The following is a 22,962-nucleotide window of genomic DNA, read 5'->3' on the forward strand; positions in this document are numbered from 1 at the left end:
ACTTGACCATGTGGAAACAATAAAAAACTCTCCTGCTCAACCTGGAGGAGGAGCTGATGTTGGAAGCATGACGTCTACTCAAGAAAGACAAGGAAGGTCTTCTCCCCCTACCCGCTCTTCTTTTGATTATAAAACTGTAGCTTGCTAAGTTCTCAGGGCAGCACCCTCTCCCCTGCCTGCTTGTAAGCCTCAAAATCATCCTGTTCTAACAAATCACTTCTTATCTATCACTTTGCCTCTCACTGAATTCTCTCTGTGCTGAGACATAAAGGTCCCCCAGAATGCCACCTATAGTTTGCTATGACTTCCAAAAACAGTGGCAAAAATCATTGAAAAGAAGAGAGAGACAGGTTATCTCTATACCTCTGTATTTGTTCCAATACTCCATGGAAATACCCCATGAAAATATTACAATGTCTTAGTATTTGCTTCTTTTTTTTTTACTAAGATAATAAAAATAATGCAATGTATCAGGAAAGGCATTTGAATTTGTGTTGTACTTTTTTCTGCTGCTAAGTCACTTCAGTCGTGTCCAACTCTTTCTGACCCTGTGGACTGAAGCCTGCCAGGCTCCTCTGTCCATGTGATTCTCCAGGCTAGAACACTGGGGTGGGCTGACATTGCCTTCTCCAACTTGTCTCTAATCTTTCAAAATATATTTAATATTGGATCTGAGCTCCAAGGGGTGCTGTGTCATACCAGGGACTCGATCTTCTGCCTGACGCCTGGGGAACCAAACCACATCCCATTTCTGCAAAGTGGAGTTGCTAGGAATGCCAGTGATGGGTGGAGGTCTCTATCCATTGCCCGAGTCCGGCTGCATCATTTACTCATCAATTGTGTGTTGAGACTGTACTGTCTCCGAGGCCCATTGCTGGGGAGACATTTGCCAGGGGAAGATACAAGTCACATACCGGGGAAGAGCTTTAATCATATTAGGCAGGAAAGAGTTAATGCCAAATGGATGAGAACAATGAGTTGTGAAGTTCCTGAACCAAGCAGGCAGGGGCTGCTCCAGGGACAACCGGGGGCAGGAACATCACCTTAACCCTCCAAAGACATGGCATTTCCACGTAGGACAAGGATGAACAGAGAGGATTTTAAGGGCAGATTTAGGGATTGGAAAGGAAGACGGTGACTTCTTTGGTCCCTGGGCACAGTTTCTCTTTTCTATACCTTCACAAAGCCACCGGGCTGCTGCCGGCTGGTTTTCTACAGCAGCCCCAGTCTTTCTGTCAGGGCAGCCCTCTCTCACGGGTCTGCAGAGTCACCCTAGTCCTCAGCCAGTCTTGCCCCATCCGCGCCAGGAGGAACTGGAGGAAACTGGACTCTGGCTGGGGCGCTGCCAGCAAGTGCCAGGCTGTTGGCAGCTTAGATGGTTTCCTTGAGGGGCGAGACTCCCGGCTGCTGAAGAGAAACTTCTTCAACCTTCTCTTCTGCATCCTTCCTGGACAGCCGTTCTTTGACTCTGTTGAAATGAAAAGACAAAGGACATAAAAAGGAGGTGATGAGGGCAGGGGTTGCGAGCCTTGTGGTCGAGGGTGTATTTGTTCCATATACAGGAGGGGTCCCAAAGGCCCCAAAGAAGGCGACCCGTCCTTGCGTCCCTGTGAGGAACCTCAGCGGGTGCCCTCCCGCCGTCCCGTCCACTCCCTCGCGCTCTCCTGAGGTCCACAGCCACTGGGGCTGGCCTGGCTGGTATCAGCCAGACTTGGAAAGGATACAAAGTCAGAGTCTTCGGATGAGGACCTGAGGCCAGACACACACCCCAAGTCACACAGCTGGTGAACAGGGCACCAGGCTCAGCCCATTTTCTGCTGCTGGGCCGGGCTTGCCCAGGGACCAGAGGCACCAGTGAGACCCCAGGACTAGGCCCTGGTCCAGGTAGAGGTCAGTCGCTCAGGAGGCAGGGAGGGAGGAGTCAGGTGAGGATGAGGGCAGGGAGGTCACTGCAATAGCCTCCCAGTAGCCCGAGGGCTGCCCCGGGGCTGCCTGTCCCTGACCACATCCCGTTCTGCTGTTTCCTATTCCACCCTCTAGCCTTTGAAATGATTGTGTTCTGACCTCCTTCTGCTTATTTCATCCTCCTCTTGCACAGACTAAGAACTGTTTGTTTTTCTACTTAGTTTTTCTTATCTTCTTGTCTTAATCACTCACATAGCTTGCCAGATTCTCCTGTCCAGTTTCAGCTGGTTCCATTTTTAGAACTTTTTCCATGTTCAAAACATTTCATCAGTGTTTTTTTATTTTTAATCCTTACCTATTCCCTATTCTATTTCTGATCTTCTAGTTCAATGGTTTAAGCCTTTGTGTGTGTGTGTGATCATGTCCTAACATAATCACAAAGAAACATTTTTCTTCTCGTTTTACTCTTCCGCATCTCTCTTTTCCGCCCATTAAGCCTCATTTTTCTGACTTCTGTCCCTTAGGGTCATTGAGGGACAGAAGCTTGTTGGTTTTATCTGCTCAGTGCCTCTGGTGGGGACTGAGAGGTGGTTCTCTCCAGTTCTAATAGATTCCTCTTCCCTTTCAAAGATGATTCCTAAAAACCCAGAGGCAGACATTCTCCACATTCAACTGCTGCGATGGGTAGGCTTGCTCAGTGTTCTTTTTTAAACTTATCAAATGAGCAAAGATGACCAGAGGCAGCCTCTTCATGTAATCCATAGTCTTTTTTTTTTGACTGTGCCTCGCAGCTTGCAGAATCTTAATTCCCTTACCAGGGATTGAACCCAGAGCACAGCAGTGAAAGCGTGGAGTCCTAACCACTGGACGACCAGGGAACTATCAATGGTCTTCTTTTTTTAAGTATCTGAAATACAGTATAAAATATATATACAAGTATCTGAACTATAGTATATATATACACACACACAGTGATTAGGACTAAACTCTCTCAAGGTAAGCATTAAAAACATGCTTGGGTCAGCCATGCAGCTGGTGCTCACCATGGGTGGGAGGGCAGCAGAAGGTCCTAGCTGACCAAGAGCCTGGCCCTTGGCCTTGGTGGAAACCAGACCTCTGCTGAAAGGCTGAACCTTTCTCTCCACCCCTCACCTCTCCATGCCCCCCACCAGTGGGAAGAGCTCCATGGAAGGAGGCTACCTCTCTTCCAGGTTTTCCTGACACCTCTCAAGCTTAGGGGAGCTTCAGCTTCACCCAGATCTTTCTCTCACTTCTAGGCCTGGGAAATGGGAAATGGCCTAATTGAATTCTTACAATTTTTTTCATTGTGTGACTCATCTCTTTGATTACCAAAGAAAACCAGTTCAATGCAGATAATGTGGAGAAAAAAATTTAAATATAAAGCAGCCAGGAAAAAAATAAAATATCACTTATATTTTGAAACAACCACTGTCACCATTTTAATATACTTTTTTTTCTCTTTTGAGTCTCTATTTCTTGACCTAATTAGGAAAATATCCTAATTATAACACATTGTTTAACAGCATATTGTAAACATTCCCCATGCCATTGAAAATTCCTTATCAACATACCATTTAACTGATGCACAGTGTATCATAGTTTATTTAAATTGCTGGATATTTGGAGAGTTGAAATTTTTTTCTGATACATTAAGCATGATGATGAATATCCTTGTAAATAAACTTTGTCCACATTTCAGCTAATTTTTCTAGGGCAGAATCTTGGAAATGTCATTGCTGCCTAGAAGCTTGTGAAAAATTTTCCAACTCATGGTCAATAATGCCAAAGAACCTTCCAGAAAGCTTGCAGGAGTTTCCTCCTTGCTACCTGTACATCTCCTGCATTGAAAATGTATTTAAAACAGGACATCATATGGTTTTAATTGCATTTCTCTGATTATTACTGAAGTGGATATTTTTTCTCTGTTTGCTTCCTACTGGCATTTCCTTCTTTGTGAATGCTCTATTCTTACATAAAAGGGCCTTTTTTTTTTTTTTTAAACAGGATTAGTCAACTGCTCCTTTGCTATGTTGCTCCAACAAACTAGGGCATAGACCCAACTGGGACTGAGCCCTGGACCACACCAGGCATTCAGATATTCTCAGAAACAGTATCTGGTCTTGTGATGAATGGAGGATCTTGAGGATGAGCAACTTGAACCTTAGAAACAGGCATTTTCTTTTCACCTTAATCTTTAACATCCTAGGCCTGTGATGGCATTCATAAGTATCTGATGAGATTAGAAACTGAGAAAAATGAGAGGGGCTGAGAAGTTCTGAATTCCTATTGTCTAAATGTCTGAAACTCTACTCAACTGTCTCATCAGAAAGGCTGTCTCTTGTCTCCCCTTCACCAACAAACCAAAACAAGGCCAAATGTTGCCATCCCATGTTTGGTTGGACAAGAACAGTCAAGAAGAACCCTGGACTGGTCACTGAAGAAGTCCAGGTACTAGCTTCTATAATTTATAATATGCTGCTGCTGCTGCTGCTGCTAAGTCACTTCAGTCGTGTCTGACTCTGTGTGACCCCATAGACAGAAGTCCACCAGGCTCCCCTGTCCCTGGGATTCTCCAGGCAGGAACACTGGAGTGGGCTGCCATATAATATGCTAGTCAAGTCTAAATCTCCTCTTGGAGGCAGTCTCTTACCAGCCTGTCTACACTGTTGACTGAAAATTATAGATTTGTTGTCTGCATCTGGCTTACCAGATTACACAGGCTGGTTTGGGCTATGACCAATGGAATGGAAAAGACCCTTTAGCAAGCTTGTGCTTGGCCTCCCTGAAATCGAGACCCTCATCCTGATGGCTTGTGATGCGGGAATCAATGGCATCCTAGGGGCTCTGAGGACCCTGGCAGGTGCACTGGGTGCCCTGGCCCTTTCTGATGTTAGCCCATATTTTCTTCCTCCTGCCATATCGTATCCTTTGAATTATGACAACCTTAAATAAGTGTGCTTTGTGGAGTTTTATTAGTGCTTCCAATTATAAAATCCTGTGTAATTGCTGGAGTAGTGGAAGTCAAAGAGCAAAGGACCTACTCCAGCCTGAAAGAGACACGACAGCTAAATGCCACTTGTGATTCTGAACCCGACCGTCCTGCTCTCTAGGATGTGGTTGGGGAGGACTTGAATGAGGTCTGAGGGTGAAATGGTAGTCACATAGCCACATTAACTTTCTGACTGTATGTGGTGGCTGTATTGGGCTCGTGCAGGAGACCACCCTTGGAAAAATTACACATGAACATATTTGAAAGAGATTTCAACAACGTTCTCTGTATGGTTCAGAAAAAAAAGTTCTTGTCCAACACTAGCATTTCTGTTTGAAATTGTTCCAAATCACACAGGCATATGTGCATACATATATATATATATACAATTATATACAACTATAACAATAAACAACAAAAGCAATGCAAAATACAGGACTACTTTGTCACGCTTAAGAGAACTTGTACTGTGGCCGCCACAAGCTCTTCCTCACCCTGGGGAGGAGTGGACTCCTGACAGCACCAGCTAGATCAAACCCAAACAGTAGATCATTGTGAGAAAGAATCGCTTGTTGTCAACTGCTATAAAAATCAAAATTATTTGGGGCAAAAGGTGCCCCAAATTCACTTGGTTCATAGCCAGTAACAACATACTTTAGTTTCACAATTAATTGTTCCTGGCAAGGTCAAAGGAAGGTATATTACCTAAAACCAGAATTTCATTTGTCATTACTCAGATTTTTCTATAGCCAGGGCAAGCAAAATCTGATTTTTAAAATGCCCAGGCCAGACCATTACAGTGGTTCTCTCTGTCATATTAGGGAAGGACACTTCTCCAGTTTCTCTTCCAAGTACCTGGGGCCCTCAGGCAACATCTCAGAGCACCTGTGAACAGGTTCCGGACTGGCTTATTGACAAATACTTACCAGTCCCTGGGATGCCTGGACCTACATCTGTTCTGTGGGATGAGTAGGGGCTAAAAGCAAAAGGAAGAGCATTCCAGACAGGGACCCCTGGTGGTGGGCAGGGGTTGACCATGGGAGGGTGGGCAGGGACCAGACCCTGAGAGTTTTGTAAGGTTTCAATTTTTATCCTCAGTGCAATAAAGAGTCAAGAAAGGGTTATGAGGAGAGGAACGCCATGATTCTACTCAGGATAAGTAAGTCCTTCACGCCAGTGCCTGTGTGGAGAGGAAAGAAGAGAGGGACAGGGGAGGATCTGGAGTTTTTGTGATTATCCAGACGAAAGATGATGGTGGCCTGGAAAGTGGAGAGAGATGGATAGATTCAAAATATATTTTGGAGGTAGAATTGACAGGATTTGTCAAGGTCTATATCCTTGATCTATATGAATCCAGACTTCGTCCACAGCTCAAGGTAGAAATGGGATGTTTATGGTTTGGGTTATGGATCCCGCGAGGCTTGTGGGATCTTAGTTCCCCAACCAGGGATTGAACCTGGGCTCCCTGCAGTGGAAGCGCAGAGTTCTAACTACTGGACCTCCTGAAAATCCCACGGGGTGTTATTTTTAAGGGATGCAAACACAGTCCACGCACACAGGCCTCTGGGCACAGATGGTTCAGGTGTGGCGTCAAGCTGGACCCAGAGAGGTCTCCTGGCACTCTAAAACTAAGGCTCATCATGGAGCCCTTGTTGGTGAGAAATGCCTCAAGAAGCCACACGAGTCCCCTCTGGCTCTTATTTTAGAAACATTGTCAAGGACATCCCTGTCAGCTCACACAGTGACCTCCCTGAAAAGACGCGTTAGAGACACGTCGTCCAGTTCTAGCTACTGAGAAAAACTTCCTTTTCTCTAAGGAACTGGTGTTCCTCGTCTTCTCTGAAAAAAGTCATCAATGAGGGGTCTCCCTTTCTGCTGCCAGGAAGCTTAGAGCCAAAGTGGACAGCCAGCGGACAACCATCTGGGCTGGTCTCTGCTTCAACTGGGGCACCTGTTCCTCCGGCTAAAAATCACCCCACTGCTCTGCCACATTTCACTTCAACTCATCCTGTTTTTCCTGGTCTATGGGTTTTTCTTTTTTCCGTTTGACCGTTCACTGTGGAAAGATGGAGGCAGGCAGGACGCTGGTCTCTTGGGCTCTGTTGTCGCCACCAGACCACGTGTTAGCGGCACGTGGAGGACCCGCACTTGTCTCCGCCGCCCACCCTGACTGTGCCCAGAGGCCCCTCACCTCCTCTCCATCGCCTCGATGGTCTCCACCAGGGGCACGTCGCGCGTCTCAGCCAGGAAGCAGATGGCCAGCCCGGCCAGAATCGAGGGGACCCCGAAGCCCACGGGCGGCAGGATGGCGCTGAACTCCCCGAGCATGGTGAGCAGTGGCGCCGCCAGGCCCCCGAGCCGGGCGTTGACCGAGGCGAAGCCCATTCCCATCTGCCTGTTGGAACAGTGGAGCCGGGTTAGCCTCTGTGGCCTGGACGCCTGGAGGGCTGGGCGCAGCAGGTCCTGGGTGTTGGGGGCAGAGCAGGATGGAGAGCGGGTCCTGCTTCAGCAAGCCCAGCAGGCACCAGGCTGGAGTGAGGACCTCCCAGTTTGGGGCCAGCACCCTTGCGTACCCCCTCACCTGCCCCTAGGCCCCCACCTGATCTCTGTGGGGTACAGCTCTCCCGTGAACAGGTACACGCAGATGAAGGAGCTGGCCAGGCAGCCTTTGCCCAGTGCTGCCTGGGCCGTGCGCAGGCTCTGCATATCTGGGGGACAGGGGGACAGAGTTGCAGGGGGAGCCCAGAGCCCAAAAGGGGAGCAGGGAGGCACAGCAGGGTGGGGCTGGAGGGGAGGGACTCCTGGGGAGGAGGGTGGATGAGGCTCAGAGCCTGCAGAGGGAGAAAGGAGGCAGAGCCAAGGAGGTAGAGGCTGGGGTTGCAGAACATGGAGGGGAGGATGGGGGCTTTCTACCTCCTGGGACCCAGAAGTCTGCATACTGCCCTTCTCTGCCCTCTGCCTCCTTCCTGCCTTATTCCATCTGTCACCTGTCCTTCTGGGGAGGCAGGCCAAGCTGCAGAGTTAGGCCTGGGTTCCAACCCCAGCTCTGACTCAGTTGGGTGACCTGGCCACTGGGACTCAACCTCTCTGAGCCTCCCTGTCCTCATCTGTAAAATGAGGCAAAAATGCTCAGAGTCGTTGAAAGTTTGCTGTTGCCATCAGTATTTATCATGCAGCTGGTTATAAACAGCAAAATTCCAGGGACAAGCCCAACAACAGGGCGATGGTCAAAGAAATTATGACACGTCCTCTGGATTTGGGGGCAGCTCCCTCTGCACACTGGAATCAGGAGAGGAAATTTTATAAAACACCCACGCCTGGGCCCTGCTCCATCTCCAGTACATCAAAGCCTCTTGGGGCTGGTTCAAGTTTGGGTATTTTTAAAAGACGCCCCCCCCGAGGGGAGTCTGATGTGCAACTAGAGTTGAAAAACACCAATCAGGTTAAATACTAAATAGTATAAAAAATTAGGGTCACGAAACATTTGCATTAATGTGGAAAAGCAGATTCGTGTTATAACAAATAGTGAAAAGAGATGTGTTTTATTTGGATAACTATGTACAGTGTATATATATATATATATAATCCTATTCATAGTATTATGTATATATTTACCTCAATTATGTCATGTACAAAATCTATGAATAGGAAAAAAGATTGGAAGAAAATAAGCCAAAATTTCAGTAGTAATAATCTATCTATTCTACCATTCCCTGGTAGCTCAAACAATAAAGAATCTGCCTGCAATGCAGGAGACCTGGGTTCAATCCCTGGAATGGAAGATGCCCTGGACTAGGGAATGGCAACCCACTCCAGTATTCTTGCCTGGAGAATCCCATGGACAGAGGAGTCTGGTGGCTATAGTCCATGGTGGTCACAAAGAGTCAGACATGACTGGGTGACTAACACACACACACACATCTATTCTTCAGGATAGGAACTGAAGCCCAGAGAAATCAAACAACCTGCCCAAGGCTGTGGTGGCAGAACTGGGGTCACAGCTGGACCCTTGGCTTTGCTCGGGTCTCTGATATGCAAGCCTGGCTTCTTGCTGTGATCACTGGACTAAATACTGAGGTTTGGGTCCCTCTCTTTGAGACTGGTTGCCTTGGCCTGGAGCCCATGGGCTTTGGGAGTTTTCAAAGGTCTCCAGATTGGTGATGACTGCAGCCAGCTTTGCAAACCACTGTTTCAGTTCCAGCAGGCGGAAGTTCAGACGCTCAAGACACTGCCTAGCCAGGCTCCAGGTGGACACGCCAGCCCGCCCTCTGCCTCTCCAGCTCATCTTAGTGAAGTGAAAAGTGACAGTGTTAGTTGCTCAGTTGTGTCCAACTCTTTGTGACTCCATGGACTATAGCCACCAGGCTCCTCTTTCCATGGAATTCTCTAGGCAAGAATACTGGAGTGGATAGCCATTCCACTCTGCAGTGGATCTTCCCAACCCAGGGATCTTACCCAGGTCTTGTGCATTGCACGCAGATTCTTTACTATCTGAGTCACCAGGGAAGCCCTGGTGTTCTTATCCATCATTCTAATCTCTGGCAAGAAGAGTAAATGCTCTAAGGGCGAAGACTCATGTCCTTTGCAGATTCTCCATGTGACACTGTCACTAGCTCCCAGTGCTTATTAAAAGCTCCAGTAGTCTACAGTCACTTTCTTCCCAGATCCAGAAGACTATCCCTCAGCCCTGTTCCTGCACAGTGTCTGTTGCCCCTCAAACCCTCAACCCCAAAGGCAGAAGCAGGCAGCTCACCTTCCGGCACAAACATGTTGGAGATCACCATGAGCCCGGCCAGGATGAGGAAGGAGGCCACTGTGGCCCGGCGGCCCACGTAAATCATGCTGGCGGTGGCCACCAGCATGGCTGGGATGTCTATGACGCCAAATAGGACCTGTACCAGGTACACGCTGAGCCCAAACTTCTGCAGGTCCATGGCCAGGCCGTAGTAAGCCAAGGAGTTGCAGAACCTGGGAGAGGAGGCAGAACGGTCCTGCTTCGCCCTAGAGCTCACCGTCCAGGATCTGAGAAGGGCACCCAAGGATGAACGACACAGGACTCCTCTCTCACGCAGTGAAAACCCCCCGGCTTGGCAGGACACTCCCTCCTGGTCTCCTAAGCCTCTGAGTTTGGCCTTGGAGCCCACGGCCCTCCATCCACATCCCTTTCCAGCCACCCTGAGTCCAGCCAGCACCATTCGAGCCCCTCTGTCTCCAGGCTTCAGCGGCTGATCTGATCTGGACAGGACATCAAGAATTAGAGGGAGGTTCAAGAAAAAGCTTGTGACCATTTTATATGGCTTGTCTGGAAATTTCTGTAAATCTTATGTTTTACTAAAATGTTTTTTGTTATTCTTAAAAACAAAAAAAGAATTGGAGGGAGGGACGTCCCCGGTGGTCCAGTGATTAGGACTCGGCTCTTTCACTGCCGTGCCCTGGTTTCAATCCCTGGCTGAGGAGCTAAGATCTCGGGGTTCACAGCCAAGCAGACTGGAGTTCCAACACTTGGGGTCTCCACAGAAACTTATAAGGTCCCTGAGACAGTGTCTCAAAGAGTTACTTGTACATCCATGTTCATAGCAGTGTCATTCACAATAGCTAAAAGGTGGAAGCAAGCAAGGTGTCCGTCAACAGCAAGTGGTCTACACATGCAATGACTCAGCCTGGAAAAGGCAGAAATCCTGACTGTGCTACAGCACGAATGGATCCTGAGGACATTATACTAAGCGAGATAAGCCACTCTCAAAAATAGAAGCATCGTGTGATTCCACTACGGGATGCCCCTAGAGCAGTCAAGTTCACAGACGTGGAGGGTAGAATGCTGGTTGCCAGAGGTTGGGGGGGAGCAGGAATGGAGGAGATATTGTTTAATAAATACAGAGTTTCAGTGTTAAAAGATGAAAAGAGTTCTGCTGACGGTGGTACAACAATGTGGTAGGTACTCAACACTGCTGAACTGCACAGTTACAAATGGTTAGGATGCTGCGACTTCCCTGGTGGTCCAGTGGTATAGATCCCGCACTTCCACTGCAGGGGGCACAGATTTGATCCTTGGAAACTAAGATCCCATTTGCCACGTGACATGGCCAAAAAAAATGGTTAAGATGCTAAAGTTTATGTTATGTGTATTTTATGACACTTTCTGGAAGGGAAACAAAACGTCTCTGAGGAAGGGGCTTGAGATGGGCCCTCATGACCCACCGCATAGGTCTTGTTTCTCTGTTGGACATGCTGGCACAGACCCAGGAGTGTAGGGAGAGGGGAAGTGGATAAACAGAAAGTGGCAGTGGGCTCTTTCCTACCAGGGCCCAGCATCAGCCCCCAAACCACTTACTGAGAAACTCCTTACATCTCTCCTGGTTATCCCCAGCCATGTGAGTCAGTGAAGATGGAGAAAAGGAGAACAGACTTCAGGAAAAGGTGACAGTCATTCTTGTGGGCGCTATTGACAATAGCCAAGACATGGAAGCAACCTAAACGTCCATGGACAGATGAATGGATAAAGAAGTGGTAGGACTTCCCTGGTGGTGCAGGGGTTAAGAATCCACCTGCCAATGCAGGGGACATGGGTTCGATCCCTGGTCCAGGAACATTCCACATGCTGTGGAGCAACTAAGCCTGTGTGCCACATACTCAAGCCCGCGTGTCCTAGGGCCCATGCTCCACAGCAAGAGAAGCCAGTGCAGTGAGAAGCCGTGCACCGCAACTAGAGAGTAGCCCCACCTCTCCAAAACTGGAGAAAGCCACTGCAGCAATGAAGACTCAGTGCAGCCAAAAAAAAAAAAAAAAAAAAGAATGAATAAATAGAATTGTTTTAATAAAATAAAGAAGATGTGGTATATTTATACAGTGGAATATCACTCAGCCATAAAAAAGAATTAAATAATGCCATTTGCAGCAACGTGGAAGGACCTAGAGTCTATCACATCAAGTGAAGTAAGACGGAGGAAGATAAATATCATTTGATATCACTTATATGTGGAATCTAACAAACGATACAAATGAGTGTATATGTGGAACAGAAAGACCCACAGATAGAAAAGAAACTCACAGTTTTTATAGGGAAAAGTGGAGGAAGTTGAGATTAACACATGTACCTGCTACTGCTGCTGCTGCTAAGTCACTTCAGTCGTGTCCGACTCTGTGTGACCCCATAGACGGAAGCCCACCAGGCTCCCCCGTCCCTGGGATTCTCCAGGCAAGAACACTGGAGTGGGTTGCCATTTCCTTCTCCAATGTGTGAAAGTGAAAAGTGAAAGTGAAGTCTCTCAATCTGTCCGATCCTTAGCGACCCCACGGACTGCAGCCTACCAGGCTCCTCCATCCATGGGATTTTCTAGGCAATAGTACTGGAGTGGCTTGCCATTGCCTTCTCCAACACATGTACCTACTATATACAAAATAGATAACCAACAAAGACCTACCATACAGCACAGGGAACTATACTCAATATTTTGTAATAAACTGTAAGGGAAAAGAATCTGAAAAAAAATAGATAATGTATAACAAAATCATGTTGCTGTATGCCTGAAAGTACATTGTAAATCAGCTACGTACTTCAATTTAAAAAATGAGAGAGAAAAATGACAGATTTTTCTGGGTGAACCTGACCTAGTCATAGAAATCCTTTAATTTTGGATATGGAGGTCAAAGGTGGGGAAGTCAGAGACTCAAAATGTTAGAAGGATTTGCTGTGATGAAAATTCTCCTTTGAGATGGAGGTGGCCATATGGCAAGGAATATAAATGGCCTTTATGACCTGAGAGTGGCCCTTGGCTAACAACTAGTGGAGAAATGAACATGTCAGTCCCACAACTACAAAGAACTGAATGCAGCCAACAATTTGAATCTGAAAGTGAATTCTTCCCATGCAGCCTGCCCACCATCTTCATTTCAGCCTTGTAAGAAAATCCTGAAGAGAGAACTCAACCGTATTATGCCTGGACTTCTGACCTACACAGCTATAAGCTCATAGATGGGTATTGTGTGGAATCTAAAATATGACACAAAGGAACTTATCTATGAAATAGAAACAGACTTACAGATGTAGAGAACAGACTTGTGGTTGCCATGGGGGAAGAGAAGAGGAGGAGGTTGGACTGGGAGTTTGGGATTAGCAGATCTAAATTATTACATATAGGATGGATAAACAACAAGGTACTGTATAACACAGGGAACTACATTCAACATCTTGTGATAAACCATAATGGAAAAGAATATGAAAAAGAATGTATATATACATGTAATGTAACAGTCACTTTGCTGTACAATAGAAACTAACACAACATTGTAAATCACTGTAAACCAACTGTACTTCAACAAAATAAACTTTAAAAAATGGTATTGTTTTAAGGGCGGTTCAAGAGGGAGAGGACATTTGTATACCTATGGCTGATTCATGTTGATGTTTGACAGAAAACAACAAAATTCTGTAAAGCAATTATCCTTCAATTAAAAAAATAAATACATTTAAAAAAGGGGGAAATTGTTGCTTAAAAGACATTGTTAGTTTATTGAACCTGGGTATTTCTTAAGACTTCAAATGTACTTCTGTATCATTAACATTTCATTAAAGAAACTCAATTAATGGAAAAAAATGGTATTGTTTTCAGCTGTTGAGTTATGGTCATTTGTTATGTAGCAACATGAAACTAATACAGTATATGACACTAAAGTGATTGTTGAGAGGGTTGAGGGACACCCAGTCAACAACTAACATCCTTTGTTCAATAACGCGTTTTCTCAACCGGGCATTAGGAAGTGGGGAATATAAGGAGTGACCTGTGAGGATGTGAGCGCCCCAGCTGAAAGTCTTCCCAGAACTGGGGTCCTGAGGAGCTCTCTGGCTGCCCAGACCCAGAACAGCCTCACAGGCAGCACTTTTGTGGCAGAAGCCCTCTGAATGCTCGGTGCAGGGGACAACCGCACATTTGCAGGGCACAGGACAAGTGTTTTTCCAGAGTGGGGAACTTCCCAGAATCCCCTGGAGGCATATTAGGATGCAACCAGGTGTATTTTATTCAAGTTGCCTGGGTGATTTCAGTCGGTGCCCCCAGCTGGGTGAGACCCATCCCCAGATGTGGGTTCCCTAGGTCAGCAGGGGTATCTTATGCACAATCAGGTCTTAGCAACCAGCAGGGGCCCAGAGGACCCTGGATGCTCAGAAGACCTGGGAAAAAGCATGGAGAACAGGACTGACTTCACAAGGCCCTTCTGTGCATTGCATTAAGTATTTGAGAGTTTGTCAGCGGGGACACTGGCATGTCCTGGCCTTGGGTCAAAGTCCTGGACAGGAGCCCAATACCTACCAGACCACCATGAGACAGCATGTGACTTTACGGATGGCTGGGGTTCGGAAGAGGTCCAAGACTGAGTTGGAGGGGCGACCAGTTGCAAACTCACTCTGGATGTAGGAGCTCACCACCTGGGCAAGGAAAGTCTGATCAGGGTGGGGTGGGGTCTGCGATCCTATTCCCAGGGGAGGGCCAAGGTCGAAAGCCCTGGCAGGATGGTTGAACTTTGTCTCCTCCCCAGGCTGTTTCCAGGACTTTGAGGTGAAGCAGAGGCTCCAACCTGAGTCCCAAGGTGCCTGGGCTGCCCACTGATTAGGCTGAAATAATCAGGGGCACCCTCGGGCCCCACTCCTGGCATCAACTCTGAGACAGTCTCAGCCAGTGGTTAAGAAGGCAGGTTCCCAGGGGTTCTGCCACCTCCTGTTGTTCTTTCTTAAGCAGATTGCCTAAGTTATTATTTCCCTGTCTGTTCCCTCTGGATCCAAAGGGTTGGGTGACTTGGTAATCCAAACATCAGATTCCTCATCTTTAAAAGTGAGGCAGTAGGAAATCCCCTGGTGGTTCGGTGATTAGAACTCGGCCCTTTCACTGCCATGGCCCCAGTTCAATCTCTGGTGGGGGAACTGAGATCCTGCAAGCTGCACAGGGCAGCCAACAACAAAAAAAGTGAGGCTTTAAGTGAGATTGTGTACAGAAAACCCTTAGCTCGGTACCAAGCAACTGGCTCGATAAATGTATTTATTTATGATAAATGGTAACTATCTTATCATAAATGGTATGCATAGTAAATGGTACTTTTATTATCGATTATTTGATAATTTCATTTTAGGATTTTTATTTTATTTTATTGAATTTTTGGCTAAATGTCAATGGGTTATTTCCCCATCCCATGGATGGACAGACTGATGAACAAAGCAGTGGAATGATTTACCCCAGATCACAGAGCCATTCCGTGGTTAAACATCTTCCCACTGGAGCTCTTCCCACTCTATTTATTCTCAGCCTGTTCACCTGGATGGTGAGTCCTGGCAAGTCACCAAATCCTAGCGCATCTCGAGGCTGCCGGCAAGACTGAAAACTGGTGCTCCCCTAACTTGCACCAGACCTGCCTACCTCCTTGGTCAGCCTTTCCCCTTCCTCCTTTCTCCCGTTCATCGCAGCCACCTTCCGCAGGTTCTTCAGAGCTACCTGGGACTTGCCATGAAGGAGGAGCCATCGAGACGACTCAGGCAGCCACCTGGGACCAACAGAAGGATGGAGAATGAGTGGCACTGAAATGGCCACTGTGATGGCCTGTGATGGCCACTGGGGCACTGAATGGGCAGATGGAACTCATGCCATTCCTCAAACCAGAGTACACCCTCTTTCATCTTCCAGATCCCAGAAGAAGGGAAAAACCCTTGCTGTCAGCAGAATCAGGAAAACGGGGACATGCGGCCTCTCTTTCTTGCAGCACATCTTTCAGAGAGTCTCTGCAGTGTATTTAGAGACGACATGGGCCTTCAGGTGTCCACAGATCTGGTTTTGAAACTGGTTCTGACCCCAGTAAATGACTTTTTTGTTTGTTTTCCTTTGGTTGTTTGTTGTAGCTAATTTTCTTTTTTTCTTAAAATTTTTACTGGCGTCTAGTTGATTTATAATGTGCTACTCTCTGCGATAACAGCAAAGTGAAATAGCCACACACACATCTAAATCCCCTCTTTTCAGATTCTCTTCCTATATAGGTCTTTATAGAGTACTGAGGAGAATTCTCTATGCTACGTAGTAGGTCCTTAGTGGTTATCTACTTTATATATGGGAAAAAAAAAGTGAAAGTGTGTTTCTCAGTTGTGTCCGACTCTTTGCAAAATCCCATGGACTGTAGCCTCCCAGGCTCCTCTGTCTGTAGAATTCTCCAGATATGAATGCTGGAGTGGGTAGCCATTCCCTTCTCCAGGGAGACTTCCCGACCCAGGGATTGAACCTGGGTTTCCTGCACTGCAAGCATATTCCTTATCATCGGAACCACCAGGAAGCCTAACTTACATATAGTGGTGTGTATATGTCACTCCCAGTCTCTCCCAGTATGTGGCTTTGAAGAAGTCATGGATCCACCTGGGCTGCCTCAGCACTCCGCCGATAAAATTCCCTGAGGTTGTTGTGAGGCGCAGAGGAGTTGATGAAGGTAAAGCTCTCGGTGTGTTCTGGAGCCTCACAGTAACATAAGGGGTTCTATACTGAACCTGCCCACAGCCATGCAGAGTCCTCGTGAGCCTGTGTCCTCACTCCTGCATGTCCCCACCACGTCCCCCAAATTCCAGGCGCTGCCCACCCCAAGGCTTCCCCAGGGACAGGTGAGGGCCCGGCTATACAGGCGCACCCTGCCCCAGCCCTCTCTGCTCAGGCCGTACCAAGAGTAGAGGAAAGAGACGAGGAACGGGACAGAGACCGCAAACTGCAGCCACCGCCAAGGGCGGATCAGGTACGCCACGCCCGCCAGGATGAGCTGACCCGAGGTGAACGAGTACCCCAGCAAGATCCCCGCCACGGTCCGGCCCCGGGTGGGCATCCACTCCACGACTGCGGAGAAAAGCACGCCAGGCTCAGTGGGGTGTTTAATTCAAGCCTCCCTGCTCTTTTAGAATGACTCTGTGGCCACTGGAAATCACTCCAGAGAGGCACTGAACAAGGGAAAAGACGTCCCAACCTCAGTCCTTACCCTTAGACAAATGACAGGTGGACTAAAGAACTTCATGTAGGGCTTCCTTGGTGGTTCAGGGTTAGGGACCCACCTTACAAGGGAGGGGACACTGGTTCGATTTCTGGTCCAGGAAGATTCTACATGCCATGGGGCAACTAAGCCTGTGCACCACAGCTGCTGAAGCCTGAGCCTAGACCCTTTGCTCTGCAATGAGAAGCCACTGCAGTAAGAAGCCTGCACACTGCAACTAGAGAATAGCCCCCAAACTAGAGAAAGTCCCTGTGAAACAACCGAGACCCAGCACAGCCAAAAATAAACAAATACATATTAAAAAGGAACTAAACACAACGATAAAACCATAACAATATTAGAAGAAAGCATGCTAGATGTCTTTTCAATCTTAGAGTCAGGAAAGGCTTTTCCAAGAATGTCACAAAAGCCAGAAACAACAAAAGGCAAGACCAACAAAGAGCTTCATAAAAATAAGTCTCTGCTTAAAAAAAAAAAATATCCATTGTAAGCAGAGTCATAACTTCAGCAAAAAAGACAGGGAAAAAAAATGCCATTTCAAATAATAGTCAAAGGGTGAATTTCCCTAATCTGGGAAGAATTCTTACAGATCAATAGGAAAACAACTAACAAGCCAAAAGGAAAAACGGGCAAAGGCTGTGAACAGTTGGTCGAAAAGGGAATATAATGACTCTTAATCACATGTGTGTTTGTCTGTGTTAGTTGCTCAGTCATATCCAACTCTTTGTGAACCTCGTGGACTATATATAGCCTGCCAGGCTCCTCTGTCCATGGAATTCTCCAGGCAAGAATACTGGAGTGGGTTGCCATTCCCTTCTCCAGGGGATCTTCCTGACCCAGGGATTGAACGAACCCGGGTCTCTTGCACTGTAGGCAGATTCCTCATCATCTGAGCCACTAGGGAAGCCCCTCTTAATTACATGATTTTTTGCAAATAGGAAAACTTGGAAACAATTTAAATGTCCATCTGTGGGGACCTGGTGAAATAGAGCAGGCACAGTCTCACAAAGCAACCAGAATAAACAGAAGAGGATGCTGCTTTCAGTCAGCAGCCAGCTCGTGTGTCCAGTCCATTGGCAAATCCTGTGGCTTCTCCCTGCAGAACCAAACCAGACTCTGAGCCTGGCTGCCTCCCCTGTGCTAACTCCGGCTCACTCCAACCTCGCCTCTTGCCAGGTGACCGGATAAGCCTCAGACCGGCCTTCCTGCTCCTGTCCTCGAGCCGCATGGCAGCCTGAGGGGTCCTGGCCGATGCCAAGTGGGACCAAGTCAGGCCTGTCCTCAGCTCAGGACCCTCCAGAGGCTCCCCCCTCACTCAGAGTCAAAGCCAACGTCCTTCAAGACCACCAGGTTTAAGGATCTGCCGCTGTCGCCCCAGCCCTGTTTGTCACCCACCTCAGCTCTGTCCAGCCACAAGGACCTCCTTGCTCTTGAGTCCACTAGACACACTCTTGCCTCAGGGCCTTTGTCTGGAACGTTCTCCCCCGGTGGCCACAGGTCCCCTTCCCTCACCTCCCTCAAGCTTTGCCCAAAGTGACCCCTACTCAGCGAGGCCTGCCCTGAGCCAATACAACTGCAGGCTCTCTCCGCCTCAGGACGCCACCACCCGGCCCCCTCGCCTGGCCGCTCTCATCTCCTCTCTGGGCTTTAGTTTTCATCTGCAGTGCTTGTCACCTTCTAACACTACGCAGTTCGCTTATGTGTGCTGTTTATCTGTCTTCTTGCAGGAGAGCACGGGCTCGACAGAGCAGGATCTACTTGTTCGCCAACTCCCACACCTGGTAGTGTATGTGTGTGTCCGTGTGTGTGTGTGTAGGGATGTGTGTATATGGTGCATGTCTTGTGCTTAGGAGTGTGCACGGTGCGTGTGTAATGGTTAGGAGCATGTGTGTGTGTCTGTATGTAGGAGTATGTGTATGTGTGTGTGTGTGTGTTATGGTTAGGAGTGTGTGTGTGTGTGTGTAGAGGTGTACACATTTTTGTACATACAATATACACATTATATATTGTGCAGGGGTGTGTGTTGTGGTTAGAAGTGTGCATGTGTGTATGTCAGGATGTGTGTATATGGGGTGTGTGTGTGTGTGTGTAGGGATGTGTGTATATGGTGCATGTCTTGTGCTTAGGAGTGTGCACGGTGCGTGTGTAATGGTTAGGAGCATGTGTGTGTGTCTGTATGTAGGAGTATGTGTATGTGGGTGTGTGTGTTATGGTTAGGAGTGTGTGTGTGTGTAGAGGTGTACACATTTTTGTACATACAATATACACATTATATATTGTGTGTTGTGGTTAGAAGTGTGCATGCGTGTATGTCAGGATGTGTGTATATGGGGGGGTGTGTGTGTGTAGGCATGTGTATTATACAGCTGATTCTAGCAGGAAATGAATTTTGGACGACTGTTTCTGCCTTTAGATTCCACGAGCCATGGCTGGATGCCCACCCTGAAGAATGAGGTGGGTGGGCTGGGGTTTGCTGAGGTCCCACCGTGAGCTCAGCACCCTTCAATGTCCGGATGTGGGGAGGAGAGGTGACCAGAGTGTGACCTTGAGCATCCTAGTTCTCTGGCCCCAAGATTCCCCACTACCCTGGGATAAAAGACCCAACAAACCAAGTAATTAGAGGCAGGGGGCGGGCCTGCATCCAGGGTGGGCTTCCTCTGCCCACACGGCTCTCTGCCACAGCCACTGGAACCAGCCTGGAGTGACAACTGACCCTGTCACTGTGGGGTGGGAACATTCCCACCTGGCTCCCAGGAGGCCAGGCCGCCAGTGGCCCCAAGGGGAAGCCTCACTTCTTTGGATCCATATACTTTCGGGATGCTTGTCACCCACCCCGGGGACCCCTGTGTCTTACCTCGTTTCCACGTCCCCACACTATGCCCCACAGGAGCCTGGCACACAGTAGGTCCTTAGTAAGTGGTTATTGCTGACTAATTCACACAAGAAGGGAACCCAGCCCTCTCAGCTTGCAGACAGGCAAATTGCAACCCAGGGTCCCCGGCTCGCTGCTGGCAGGCCACCTCTGAGAACCCAGGTCTCCTGAGAACCCTGATGGGAGGCTGTGAGTTGAGGTCACCGGATAAGAATCCCACCACAAGGAAATGGGAAAGACGCCCACCAAAGGGGCTGCAACTGCCCTCCTGCCCTGCCAGGCCCCTCCCCTCCAGGCCCCTCCATGGCTGGACTCACCCAGAGAGAGCGAGTTTAGGATGATGCCGGAGAAGGTCATGCCCATCAGGAACCGGCAGAAGCAGTAGGTGCCAAAGGAGCTGAAGTAGGCCGTGGCTGCCCCCGAAACTGCCAGCTGCAGGTACGACCAGACCAGGGGGGCCTTGCGGCCCAGCCTGAGCCCGGCCATGGGCACAGGGTTAGGGTTCCGAGGTGGCAGCAACTTCCCCCATGGCAGTTGTGGAGGGAGGATGAGAGGAAGCTACTTACCCCCATGCCCTGACCCCCAGTTGGAAAGCCACTCATCCTAAGAGAAGCGCACTGGCTGGGGCCCAGGCCCCGGCAGAGGTCAGGGAGGGAGAACACGGTGTGTAAGGAGAGCGGGGATGAAGAGACGCCTTCCCACCTTCGCTCGTTCACTCAAGGAGAATTCTAGCTCCCAAACAAGCCCCCACTCTCCCAGGGTTTGGGGGAAGGCAGAGATTCTGCAGAGGCCCAGAAGCTGGTGCAGAGGGTTATGAGAGGGTCCCCTGAGTGACTTCCTGGCAGGGGCTAGCCCTCGAACCAGAACTCATGGGGGTGTGAGCCCTTGAGGGGGCCCAGGCTGATGGGAGCAGGACCCCAGGTCTTCATTAGAATGGGTCATTTTTGGGGGCCAGGGTGAGGTGGGGCTTGTTATACCATAACGGAGTCCAAGGCCAGGAAGCAGGGCCTTGGCTTTGCCCCAGTTGTAAGTGAGGCTGCGGGCCGGAGCCCCAGCTTGGCCAGGTGGGCAGCACTTCCTGCTCACACCGCATGCTACACTCATTCACTCCATCATTCGTTCATTGACTCTGTCACACAGATCCACTGATGGCCTCTAAGCGGTGGGCTGAGCTGCGGGCTGGACACTATGCATGAGATAGAGGCTCATACAGAGAAAGACCCAAAGTGTCACGACACAGCGTGACCGGGGCTACGACAGGGCCACCCACGAGGGGGCTGAGGCACACAGCACAGTCCAGGATGTGGGTCTGCAGTCCTGGAGACCCCAGAGCCTGAAGATTGAGAGGGACTGTGGGGAGAGGGGAGGAGATCGGGAGAGAGAGAGAAGGGGAGGCGAAGCAGGGAGGGAAGGGAGAGAGGACGGGGGAGGGAAGGATGCCAACTCCGTCGGAGCCGTGGTGTGCGCTGCGTTTCGGGGCGCCTCCATACCCTCAGGGGCCCTTATGGTCAGCAGCGGCTCACCCACACAGTGGGGTGCGGCCTGGATGTAGGCAGGATGGGATAGCCATCTGAAGCAGCACGCAGAGGCCACGAATAAAGTAAAATAAAATCTTGATCGAGACCTGAGTGTGGGCTGTGCCAGCGTTTGTATAAAAAAGGGGGTGGAGCACACGTATGCGCTCTCTTGGGCTGTTGGTGTTGTTCAGTTGCCCAGTCATGCCCGACTCTTTGCGACTCCACGGAACGCAGCTCGCCCAGCCTTGGATTGTATCAAATCATAAAACATCTGTGAGATACACAGAAACCAGGCTGCCCGAGAGGACTTACTGGAGTGCTGGGCAGAGGGGAGAACGCTGGCCTGCATACCCACTTGCACCTTCTGGAATTTTGAACCATGTGAATGTATTATAATAAATTATATAATACAATATATAATACATATATCTACTTTAAAATACATATTTTAAATACATATTAAATACATTAAAATACATATTATTTTAAAATTTAGTTTAAAATAAACTTTAATAAAGAAAAGTTAATGAAGAGACTGGGGAGACCTTTGCCCCCGAAGGCTCACCTGTCTGCAAGGCTGCCAAACACAGCGGCACCTGCCAGCACCCCGGCCATGTAGACAGACTGAGCCAGGTCACGGAGGGTGCGGGCCTCACACACCAGGTCCCACTGCGGGGAGGGAGGGACGCTCCAGCCTCGGCCTGGGGTGCAGCCCCCACCAACCCCGCAGCCCCTGGCCCCGCCTGACCTCAGTCACGATGGTGGACGGGAAGACACTGTGGTCGTAGACCCAGCCGTCCTTGCAGCCCTCCGTGGCTGCCCCGTGGACAGAGGCGTTGGGGCTCAGGAGGGCCCACTGGGGCCGTGTGAAGCGCCGGCATGGCTCGGGGACCCCAAGCGGGTCCAGGGGGACAGTGGCTCTCAGCCAGGCCCCCGAGCCATAGACGGCGGCCGCACTGTGGTTGGCGGGGCTTTGGCAGTGGTGGGGGGGCACGGCGGCCGTGAAGTTCTGCAGGAAGTTGTGACAGGCCAGCAGACTGCAGGGCAGCAGCAGCAGGGCCGTGGAGACCAGCTGGAAGCGACCCACGCCACCCAGGGCGTCCAGCAGGTCTGTGAAGGCCATGGCCCCGGGCCTGACCTGAGGCCCAGGTGTGGGGCCTTAAGTAAAGGGGCTGGGCCCTGGGAGGTGGAGGAACAGGCCGGGGTTAGGTCCGCTGATGCCCCGTGTCCGGAACTCACAGGGGTCCGGTTACACCTCACAGGAGGCCTGGGGCGTCCCCACGTCTGCAGGCTCCCCTGCTGCCAGGCCCTTTCTCCTCATTTCTCCTAGTCTCTCACCTCCCAGGTTAGAAAAGCGAGGGGTCCCAAGGGGCCACCTCACAGCCCCCTGCCTGTGGCCCTCATGGGTGGACCCCAGCAGTAAACGCGGCACCATTGTCACCCTCCCCTTTTCTCTGGAAGCCGCCGTGAGGCATCCTCAGGAGCCCAATTCCAGCCTCAGCACATGGGACTCAGGCCTGTCACTGGTCTCCCCTGAGGCCAAAGCCTTAAAAGCTCAGAGGTCACATAACGGGGGTGCCAGCCCTTACTGCTGCTTGCCTCTCCCCCATTTTCCTGGAAGTCGGGGGCTGCACAGGAGATCCTCAGGAAAAAGTCCT

General features: G+C 49.4%; 1 protein-coding gene across 1 annotated transcript; it reads right to left on the bottom strand.

Moving 5' to 3' along the window:
• Positions 1 to 919: 919 nt before the first annotated feature.
• On the bottom strand, positions 920 to 22,427 carry LOC129548427 (solute carrier family 22 member 20-like). The gene is made up of 10 exons (XM_055414949.2): positions 22,053 to 22,427; positions 21,870 to 21,973; positions 20,105 to 20,259; positions 16,596 to 16,764; positions 15,319 to 15,442; positions 14,221 to 14,336; positions 9,669 to 9,883; positions 7,515 to 7,623; positions 7,107 to 7,310; positions 920 to 1,468 (listed from the first exon to the last, which is right to left on the bottom strand). Exons 1-10 carry the CDS (start codon positions 22,425 to 22,427, stop codon positions 1,372 to 1,374), a joined length of 1,668 nt encoding a protein of 555 aa, XP_055270924.2. The 3' UTR covers positions 920 to 1,371.
• Between the last annotated feature and the right edge of the window lie 535 nt (positions 22,428 to 22,962).

Source organism: Moschus berezovskii, chromosome 25 (assembly GCF_049115385.1).
Source record: "Moschus berezovskii isolate FMDL1 chromosome 25, NW_MosBer_1.0, whole genome shotgun sequence".
Classification (NCBI taxonomy): domain Eukaryota; kingdom Metazoa; phylum Chordata; class Mammalia; order Artiodactyla; family Moschidae; genus Moschus; species Moschus berezovskii.